The sequence below is a fragment of the Macaca fascicularis genome, chromosome 13 (assembly GCF_037993035.2).
Source record: "Macaca fascicularis isolate 582-1 chromosome 13, T2T-MFA8v1.1".
Classification (NCBI taxonomy): domain Eukaryota; kingdom Metazoa; phylum Chordata; class Mammalia; order Primates; family Cercopithecidae; genus Macaca; species Macaca fascicularis.
In genome coordinates, this window is record NC_088387.1 from 107,029,486 (window position 1) to 107,041,012 (window position 11,527).

At 42.8% G+C, this 11,527-nt stretch overlaps 1 protein-coding gene across 3 annotated transcripts in view; it reads left to right on the forward strand.

The window, feature by feature from the left end:
- The window catches only part of NBAS (NBAS subunit of NRZ tethering complex), a 390,542-nt gene extending 379,962 nt beyond the window's left edge, over nucleotides 1–10,580 (forward strand). For all 3 annotated transcript variants that reach the window (XM_005576512.5, XM_074012306.1, XM_074012305.1), the window contains one exon: nucleotides 10,176–10,580. In XM_005576512.5, coding sequence (XP_005576569.3) covers nucleotides 10,176–10,451 — 276 coding nt within the window. In that variant the 3' untranslated portion in view covers nucleotides 10,452–10,580. The remainder of the gene's footprint in view (nucleotides 1–10,175) is intronic.
- The last annotated feature ends 947 nt before the right edge of the window (nucleotides 10,581–11,527 follow it).

Consider the following 11,527-nt stretch of genomic DNA (forward strand, 5'->3'; position numbering starts at 1 on the left):
CTAATCTTACTACCCACACAACAGCACTTCCTCCCACATACCTACACAGTAACTATCAAAATAAGAAACTAAATGGTAACACTGCAGTGCCCCAGTCCCTTTAATATGGCACTGATTTACTTCCGTAACACTTTGATCTGCACATTAGATGTGCTGCATGGTGCTAAGCCTGTGGTTTTGAAGCTGCTCTGCAGACTGTGAGTAGTTTGCCTGTGGTTGTGATGATAGCACACGAAACGTCTGTGCCTTTCAGATCCAGGAATCAAAGCCACAGGTATAAATTGCTAAGATGAGTCACTTGCCTACCATTCAGATCCTTCCTTTTAGAAATTCAGTAATGAGACTGAACCATAACTTCTCTGCGCTAAGTTGAATGCTCACATTAGGCTAGCCCATCTGTGCCCTAAAAATGTGTCCCACAAAATGCTAAGTGTGTTTGGACCTTTTGCAGTCCCCAGAGAGCTAAGGTTTTACAGAGTTTCCATTTAAAAAACATTTTTTAACTTTTTGAGATAATTTGAAATTCACGCTCAGTTGTGAGAAATAATATAGCAAGGCCTCTGGCATTCTTCACCCAGTTTCCCCCAATGGTGACATCTTTCATAACTAGAGTATACAGGTTGAACACCTCTAATCCAGAAATCCAAAATGGCCCCAAATTCAACACTTTTGAACACCAACATGACGTTCAAAGGAAATGCGCATTAAAATGTTTCAGATTCCAGACTTCAGATTTTCAGATTAGGAATACTCAACACGTAAGTATAATGCAAATATTTCAAAATCTGAAAAAAAACTGACACTTCTGATCTCAAGCTTTTTGGAAGGGATACTCACCTGTAATATTATGACCCAGTTGCTGACATTGATTCAATCTGTCGACACTGTATAGATTTTATGAGTTTTGCAGACACTCCCGAGTGTGTGTGTGTGTGTGTGTGTGTGTGTGTCCATGTGACATTGTCACCTGTAACTTGGTATGACCACTAACTGCAGTCAAGGTACGAGACACAAGGATCTCTCATACTGTCTACCTTCTTCCTCCCCACCTCCTGAACAACCCCTGGCAACTGCTAATCTGTTCTCTATAATTGTATCATTGTAAAATGCTACATAGATAAAATGTGAAATCACTACCATTTATCATTGCTTTTCCAACACCATTGAAGGGTTATGTTACACTTTTCTAAGGGAAGAGTTTCAATGGGCATTTTGGCAGGACTCATGTCCAGCTGTTTTTAAGTCATCCTTGGTATTGCAATGAAAAATAGAAAACTTTGGCTTTCTTTTGGTTGCTTTTATTTTGCTATTTACCGTATCCATTAGCAGGGTGCTTGAGTTCATCAATAACTTTAGTTTTCCCCTTATTGGTTGTTGACAGTAGTTCCTATTGACATTAAAGGGGAAACATCTGGCAGAGGCACTCCGCTGATAGCAGTCTCTCCTGCACGGTGTGCAGATCCGAGTGGAAAAACACCCCCATTTGTTTGCTGATAGCATGTATTATTTTGCTATTCATTACAAGATACTGACAGCTTTATAGGTGTTTACCGTTAAAAGGATGACGCTTAAGCGCTGATGCCAGAGACTGTACTGACTTTTCCTCTAGTAGTAGTACTCATTTCTTTCTCTAAGCTTTTCCGAAATTGCAGACCTCTGGTGCATGTAACCTTTTATAAATGGCCAACAGCCTCTTTCCTGGGCCAGAAATGGGAAGTCCTTCCTTGGCATTGTATTGATGATGAACAATGAACACCCTGCACGGCGTAGACTTCTGGATCACCTTCTCCATCACTCCCAGTGAGACTGAGAGCTCACTTTCAAACCTTATTCTCTCCAAGAAGGGCAGCGCTGCTGATGTGTTTGACTTGCATCTCTGGAATATTTTCTGTTTGGATGGAAGCATCTTGACTTATTTCATTAAAATATGCAGATATGTATTTATAAGGGTTTTTTTGTATACTGAAAATTCCCATTTTGTAATTCCCTATTTACAACAGCTCCTGCTCTTCATTGCTTCCTCCTCTTTGGTACTGCTCAATGCCTCTATGCGACCCCTCATCCCAGGGATTGTCCTGGACTCTGCTGTCTGTTAAAATAGTAATGCATGGGGTTATAAAAGAAGCATTTAGGACCTCTAGCACCTAATTAAGGGCTTCTCCTTGATGCCAATAATTACCATCTTTCAAATCCCACCTCTTTGCCAAGTGCTATAATAGGCACATTGTCTCTTTATCCTAATGATCGTATGAGAAGATATTATTATTTTGGTTTCACAGATGAAAACACTGAGGCTCAGGGGTCACAGAGCTAGTAAGCAGCCAAAGCTGAAATGTAAACCCCAGACCTAACATTCCAAGTCTATACTCTACCATGCTTCTGCTTTTAACGTTAAGTAGGAAGGCTTTATTACATTGGAAAAGGGTTATTTCTACAGAGGAATGAAGTTGTTGAAAGCACCTTGAGGCATATAATATTAGCTCTGCAAAAGACTAGAGCAGACCTAGCCCAACAACTCGCCTAGCTATGCTTCCTTTTTAAGCGCACTCACTCTCTCAGGCTCCAGCTGAACACTGCAGGGGGCTATGTGCCATTTTGGGTGAGATTATGACATGAGAGCACCTCCTAAATGAAACCTGTACCCCTTTATCTTGATCACATTGACCTTAGTCCTGCCCTGGGGATTTTCTCAGATTACTAAGGTCCTTCTTCCAGTGACAGCCCTTCACATATTTGATAAATCTGATTCCTATCCCCTATAACCTAGCCATGAAGGCACCAGAAGCTTCTAGCATTATTTTACAGTGGCCAGCGTCCAGGCTGGGGGGAGAACCATAAAGATTTTCAGAAAAGCATATGTGAATCGACATATTTATACAAAACCAGGAAACCTTTCTGTCTTTGTTCCCATTTAACTCTATCCAGGTTTCCAGCCAGGACCTCCCTGGCGAGAGTCTCTTCCACCCTGGTGTGCCCCCTCAGTATTGCCTTCTCCTTGCCCAGCCCAGGTTTACACACTCGCCCTCTTGCCCCAGCATGACATGATAGCAGGCACATTGGGTTGGGGTCCTAACAACCTCGTTTGATGTCTGCAGAGTCCGTCTTCGGTATTAACTGAAGATTAACTGAAATTAACACTAATGTCAGTTGGTTTTCTTCTAAGTGTATCCAAACCAAGTTAAGCTGAAGTGAGCCAAACAATTCAAGGAATCGAGCAAGAACTAGCCTTTGCTCTTCCAGACACCAGTTGGTGGTAAACTGGCCTCTTTGACAATCACTCTTCTTTGGGCTGTTTGAGTGCCAGGCTCTTTTCTCAAAATTGTGGGTATGTCTACTTATTTCTAACTATCATTTTAACCTGAACATATAGAGATCTGACCTACACCTCCTGTCAGTCATCCTTAGCCTGTGCTGGGTCTCCTTGATAAAGGAAGCTCTGCAGCAGCATCTCCCAGAGGTCTCAGCTGGATGCGTCCAGTGATAGGCAGCTCACCCTCTAGATCAGCCTGAGATTCCTAAACAGCACTAGTGATTGGTTAATTTACTTGGTATAAACAGACATATCAAGCACCCATTGTGCACAGCCTGGCACTGCGTATAAAGTGAGGAATAGGTAAGATGTTTGTAAAGATGAGGTAAAATATTGTTATCCCTGTGCTTAAATGAATTATCTCATGGAGAGATTGACATGTGAAATAATAACACAAGGAATTAACCAAGGTAGCAAGGAGGTAGGTACAACGTGTGGAACTAGCCAGATCAGGGCCCTCAAATCCAGCGTTTCAGTTGGTCACAGAGGTGATCAAGCTTGGATTTTCAAAGATTTTCTCCATCTCGTTGTTAGATCGTGAGCAGGTGATTTGTCGTAGTTTTGGTTTCAGAAGCAGTATTCCATTAAGTGCCATGCCAGGAATGAAACTGACGGTATGCTGAGAAAATGGAAACTGCACATCATATTCAAGTAAATACAGAACACAAACATCCGTAGGCATTTTTCCCAAGTATATACTTATATTGTCCTTTTATTTTTCTACCCTTGTGGTTGATATTTTCAATAACTTTTATTAGTAATAGTATATATTAGAACAAGACAAACATGGTTCCCTAAACAGTGAAATAATATTAAATAATCTTCTTTAAAATAAATGAAACGAGGGCCTGCATACATTTTGCTTCTGAAATTTCAGCTTTCCTCATTATTGTAATTACTCTTAGCTTGATATAGATCCATAAAATCAAAGATTTTAAATCAGAGAAGGTTCATTACCTATTGTTGAAAGAGGAATTAAGCAGATAGCATTTTAATGGCTTGGAAGACAGCAGTGCTTTGTGCTTTAATAGATTTCTTTCCCAAGATCTGTAAAGTATCATTTATTCTCAAAAATTAATTGCTGACACACAAAAATAATCTCTGACTGAGATAGCAAGCATTTTACTCATCTTCTGATATATATAAGCCCTTCCCTTTCTAGAAAATCATTTTTTCATGATTTGTTTGGCTATATTAACGTCAGCTGTTTACTGAACCTGGACTCTGCGCTTGGCATTGTGCTGGGCACTTAAAAGCTTGTATTATTCCCAGCCCTTACAGACAGTCTGTATTTCTGATGTGGAAACTGGAGCTCAGAGAGATCGTCCTTAGCAAGGTCACACAGTTGTTTAGTGACAGAACCAGGACTGGAAATTTGTCTCTAACCCAAAAGCCTGTCTTCTTTTCATAGCACCAGACTCTCTCTCACTGTAATTCAGAGTTATTTGATCAGGGGAATTAAGTCAGCTAATCCTCTGGACTTGTCTCATATTTATTTCTCACATCCAAACCGCATCCAAAAATGACAGAATATATTTTCTTCCTCATGCCCCGTAAGCACCAGTCAACCCGCTGGCCGGGCTGTGTGATTTTTCCACAGACCATATGCCAAAGTCAATTTCTGATCAATTTAAAAGTCAAATATTGTTAAAAGTCAGAAAATATAAAAAGAATATATCAGTTCCTTTGAGGAATTGTAACTTCTGAGTTTTAAAGCAATGGAATAAAGGAGTAGATCCTGACAATATAAAAGTGTAAAACTTCTATACGACAAAAAACAACTGAAACAGAATTGTAAACAATAGGTTAGAATGTTCATGATAACGAAAATCAGGGTTAAGATTTCAGTTATACAGAGAATCCTTCACATGTGAAAGAGTGGAAAGCTGTTATAACTCTCCTAAATGAGTGAATGATTGATTCTTCCCACAACAAAAAAATAAAAATGATAGGAAATTTATGGAAAAAGCCATTCTTACAAATAAACAAATTCAAATGAAAGCAACCTTGAGGTACCATTACATATCTCCTATATTAGCAAATGACTTTTTCTTTTCTAAATGTTAACACCTAAAGCTGAGAAGTTCATGATGTGACACTGATGCATTCCCACACTGATGTCACCGCTGTAAGCTGGCACAATTGACATCACTATGTGGTTGTGCTTACATTCATATTTAGAACCAAAAAAATGTTTCAGATACTTTGCCTGATGTATTAATTTGCCTGATGAATTAATTTACCTAACAAAGTACCACAGACTAAGTGACTTAAACAAGAGAAATTTATTTTCCTACAGTTTTGGAGACCAGAAGTCTGATGTCAAAGTGTAAGGTTGGTTTCTTCCCAGGCCTCTCTCCTTGGTGTGTCGACGGCTGCCTTCTCACTGTCCTCACATGACTGACCCTCGCTTCATGTGTGTGTCCTGTTTTCTCTTCTTGTAAGGACACCAGTTATATCAGAGTCCATCCTAATGATCTCATTTTACCTTCATCGCCTCATTAAAGTCCCTACCTGTAAATAAAGTCACATTGTGAGGTACTGGGGGTAAGGCCTTCGACATATGAATTTGTGCGGGGACATAGTTCGGCCTGTAACATGCCAGTAATACCTCACCTGGTAACTTGTCCTATGCAGATGATTTCAATGAAGAAGAAAGTATGTGCATAAAAACATTCATGGTAGTGTTTCAGTAATATCAAACAATTAAAAATGGCTGAAATACTTAGAAAAGTTAAATAACTTAAACAACTATTTTGCAGCCATTAAAATTTTTAAGACTGAAAACTATGTGAAAAACAATTTAAAAATTCTTAGCATATAATGAGAAAAGTAGAATACAAATATCATGCGATTAATTGTGGAAAAAAAAAATCTATGCACGTGGACAGTTACTGGAGATGAAAGGAGGGTGAAATAATTCTCTTGTGGTGGCCGAAATATGGATGACATACAAATTACTGTCATACAGCCTGAAGAGCCAGACCTCAGGTGTCTTGGGAGTATGGAGGAAGGTGAAATCAGCTTGGCCAAGAGAGTTAAACAAAATGTCAGCAAGAAGGTGGCATGATTTTTTCCAACTATTTCCACTTTTTTATTTTTATCTTAAAAATAAAAAGTAGGTTAGAATAAATAATGCGTGGTCAGAGAGTACCAGCTTCTGTGGCAGATAGTACTGAAGTTTTAGTATGTTAGGATGAATTTTAGTCAAAAACAAGAAAAAACAAAGACAACTTGAGGCTTAACAAATTAACCTAGCACGTCAGCCGTGTGGCGCTAATGTCACGGTGCTGGAGGGTGCTTTGGGACTGGACACCCGGCCCTCAGCTGTGCTGGCCTTGGCACCCTGCTGCGGGGCCTGGGATATGGAAAGGCACATCTTGGCTGTCTATGACCTGTTCCTTCTCTGAACCTCAGACTCTTCTTTAAAATGTACTTGTTGGAATGGGTCATTACAAAGGTCATCTCTCTCTTCCTTCTTTCATTCTCTATTTTGTTCCCAAATACGCACAGAAAAATTACCTATGCAGTATTTTCCTTGCCGCTGACAATTTTGAAGTATACTTGGGCCATTCTATATTTCTTGCAAAGAGCCAGGCCCAGGTAGAATGTCAGAGAAAGTAAATAAGACAAAGTCACCCACCCTGTGTTTCCAGCACTCCGTTTTATAAGAAGCCAAACCCAAAATTCCTCCCAACCTTTCCCTGCTCACTGCCCAAGCTCAATGCAGGTCAGCAAACCCAGACCCTTATCTTTCTTAAGGGAACCTCTGAGTGGGCCGGGGCCAAGAGGAAGCCTGCGTTTCATTGCCGTGTCTTTAACCTTAGGCATTCTCAGCCAAGACAGCAAGCAGCAGGCTTTTGGAGAGAAGACAGCCTACCCTGCCCTTCACCACCCCTTACCCTCCATGCCAGGATTGAGCAGCTTCTAAAAAGCTGGGTATATCCAGCCAGAAACACGGGAAAGATTTGGTTGCACTGGATAGAAACAGACTGCGAAGAGAATGAGAGCAGCAGTGGCCGCAGGCGCTAACAGAACCCCTGTCTCTCCCTCAGGCTGGAAGAATCCATCACTCCCTCTCTAGGAGACTGTCAGGCTTCCAGAGGGAGGGTTAGTGAGTAAACTGAAAGAATAATCAAGGTGTCCCAGCCTGGAAAACGTATTCCGGGCAACAAAGAAAGTATTGCCCTGCAGTGTTCGGATTCTGAGCCTTTTATCTGTGCATCTTATCAAACATGTGCCTGTAGTATCCTGGCACACACTCTGTTCTCTCCTGCAGGGTTAGGCGGGGGAATTCTTTGTTTTGAAGGATGAACCAAGGTAACACATACAGTAACTCAGATGGCCTGTGTGTGTGCACGCATTAGTATGTGCATGCACGTGGGTGGAGGCAGCCGCATAGACTAAAAGAGTGTGCGCTGTGGAGTGATTCATTCACTTGGGTATTCATTCCACAAATCTTGCTCAGCTCCTAGCATGTGGCCACCTCATTCTGGACGTTGGGGTTCAGGGGTGAACAGAAGAGACAAGATCTGTGCTCCATAGGAACTCATGTTCTGGAGGGAAACAATCAACAAGTAAACTAATCCGAGACCCGGGCTTCTAGGCCACTGCACCACGGAGCCACTGTGTGACACTTGGCCTCACTGAGCCTGCCTCTGTCAGAGGAGGTGAGAACTGTCTTGAAGGGATGTCTGAAGACTTCAGGGGCCTCTCAGGGTTCTGGCGCGTAGACATTGCGCTGCCGAGGGCAGGAGCTCTGTGGGCTGGAGACTCCTGTTTGCTAGGCATGAAGAGACAGGGAGAGAAGTGGGATGGAAAGAAGGCATTCGGAATCACAGGCAGCCCCAGCAAGGAGAAATCCAAGCTCCGTGCCCCTTCCAGCACAAAAACAAGTCCTTTGAACCAGTGGCTTTTTCTGTCATCTAGCTCCTAAAAACAAAAACAAAGGTAAATGGAGCTCAGCCTAAGTGTTTTGGGTCAAAGGTGGGCTGTACAAGTGTTCATGAAATGGGAGGCCGGAGAAAAGACACTGAGGGCTTGCCGAGAGGGTCTTCTGTTCTGGAGGCTAGTCCTGATCAGTCCCTGAAAGATGGGGTCTTTGTCGTGTACTTGTGCAGTTTACAAAAATGTGACAGTTTAATAATGTAGGTTCACTCAACCATTTAACAAATGTTAATGGAATGGGGTGCCGAAATGGAAAAGTGATAAAACTTCTGTGCTTTCAAGAATGTCCTAGTCGGTAAGGGAGACAGACATACAAATTACTGTCATACAGACCGGGCATGGTGGCTCACGCCTGTAATCCCAGCACTATGGGAGGCTGAAGCGAGTGGACACCTAAGGTCATGTGTTCAAGACCAGCCTGACCAACATGGTGAAACCCCGTCTCTAATAAATACAAAAAATTAGGCGTAGTGCCATGCACCCGTAATCCCAGTTACTTGGGAGCATGAGGCAGGAGAACCGCTTGAACCCGGGAGGCAGAGGTTGCAGTGAGTCGAAATTGCACCACTGCACTCTACCCTGGGCAACGAGTAAAACTCCATCTCAAAAAATAAATAAAATAAAATAAAATTACTTATCATACAGCAAGAAGAGGCAAATCTCAGGTATCTTGGGAGTATGGAAGAAGGAGGAATCCTTGACCATACTCCCAAGTGTTGGCCAAGAAAGTTAAAGAAAATGTCAGCAAGAAGATGGCATTGGAGGTGACATTTACATTGGATTTGGAGTGACCCCTATGGGTAGTAGGAAAGATTCACGGTATCCGATAGCGGGCAGGATTTTATTCTCAGTGCTTCTCTCGTTAATTCTTGCAGTCAGTAGACACAGTTGACCTTCGCATCTTCAGTAGCCTTTCTTCCTTGTCACAGAACATGCAGGAAGAGTATGTTGTATATAATTGCATAATATAGTTGGTCTAAACGTTAGTTAATTGGCTTTGACATTATTTCTGAGAGTCCTGCAACCCAAATTACTAAAAATGCACGGTAACATTAAGAAAAGCCTGTCAAGAATCTGTTTTATGATACCCCAATGTAAGTGAGAAGCTCCAAATTTTGATGTGATCAGTGTGGACTTGATTCTTTACAAAAATATTGAAAATAATACATATATTTAGAAGATAAGACCAGGGAGAAAGAGAATATGCAAACTGAAAGAACCAAGGAAACCATTTTTTAAAAAGTAATGTTAGTACTGAGCTTCCTAGAGGCCCAAGCAAGAACAGCTTAAAACCCCACTGTTGGTTATCTTACTTGTATCAGTGGGCTTGAGGGACATATTCTTTTCTCAATGGAGTACAAAAAATGTTTTCTTGTTCTAAAAAAAGCTATTTCATGTGTATTTATATTCAAGAAAGATACAGTGTTAAAGAATGTGGATCACGGTGAAAGTACAAATAAAACAGTAACTGTGGTTGTTAAGAGCACACTTTGATGCCAAGACTGACCCAAATTTACAATCTGGCTCTACAACACTGGCTACGATGTCAAGCAAAATTCCTACCCCTCAGTTTCCTTATCTGTCAGTTGGGAGGTAAAAGTGCCAGTCACGGGGTTGAGTCAGAAGGCCTCGGTGGAGAAATGCTGGTACAGTGTTGAATACAGTTTCTGGTGCCCAGTATCTGGAAGCTGTGGCGATGATTGCAGTGGGGTTCTTGTGTCTTCTCATATTAAGAGGAGCCCCGTCTGTCATCCCAATCTGTGACCTACCTCAGAGGTGCTCATGACCCACACATGCTTTTAAACCCAGGCCAGGGCATGAATGATGATGAAGGCAGCCCAGTGGAGAGCGAGGGATCCAACGGGGGGGCGGACAACGCAGACACCCCCTCACGCTGTGCCTGTCTTATTTCTTGAAGGTGAATGATTCCAATTGTGACCAGGAACTCCTTTCCCTGCTCCTGGATGCTAAGCTGCTGGTGAAGTGTGTCTCCACTCCCTTCTATCCGCGTATCGTTGACCACCTCTTGGCCAGCCTCCAGCAAGGGCGCTGGGATGCAGAGGAGCTGGGCAGACACCTGCAAGAAGCCGGTCACAAAGCCGAAGCTGGGTCTCTCCTTCTGGCCGTGAGGGGGACTCACCGGACCTTGAGAACCTTCAGCACAGCCCTCCGCGCAGCACAGCATTGGGTGTGAGGGCCGCCTGTGGCTCTGCTCCTTAGCGGAAAAAGCATCTGGAGTTGAATGCTGTTCCCAAAAACAACACGTGTACCTGCCGATTGTTCTCCGTGGTTCCAACAAATTGCAAATAAAACTGTATGGAAATGATGAGCAAGCTGCCGCTCTTTTAAACTTTTTTTTCTGTCTTGTACCGACTGATGAACGTACTTTCTTATTGACTAAGAGACTCTTCCCTTCCCGGCCTCCTTTTTTTTTCTTTTCAACCTGCCTTTTCTGGATAGAATTCAGTTAATAATGTGCCCACAACTGTGGTTCAGCAAGTTGGATGTGGTGGTGGATAGGGTGGCGTCAGGAAGGGAGTGCGTGTGCAGAATGCCTGGTGGTTGGGGCAGGTGCCATGGGTGGAGGGAGAGTGGATCTGGACTCAAGTCTCAGATTAGTTGAATGACCTCAGGCTAATTCTTCCACCTCTTTGAACCTCAGTCTATGATGTATAAAAATAAGGGTAGTATTATCTGCCTCATAAAGTTGGTGAGTATTATGTGAGGTTGTGTGTGTGAGGCTCTATCAGATACACAGCTGGAGCTGAAGAAATAGTAACTCTCTGTCCCGCTCACTAGTGTCACAGTATATGAATTATGACCTTCGGGGCATAGCCAGATGATCAGGACTAATACACGATTGCTGTCTGATGAGAGGCCTTCACAATTTATCGGCATCAACATGTTCAGGTTGACACATTTCATGTCCATAAACCTACATAGGCAGGTGGGTGGGGGAACAGAGCTAGCATGCACACTTATCACAAGTGGGATTGGCATAATGATTTGCATACAGCCAATCATAGCAAGGGTGTGAAAGGCAACACCCTTAGAAAAACCTCCCACACAAGGGGTGTTCCCTGTGATGGAGGATAAGGGTCCCAGGGCATAGCTTGCTGGCACCTGCCCCCACCACAGAGGTATGTGCTTGATAGTGGAGGCTCTAGACTTCACGCCCCTGAGACTCACACTCGATCCAAGACACAGCAGCAGCTGAGGCATGGCCTGGGGGAGAGCATCCACACCTACACAGTGACCAGGGGGCCATTG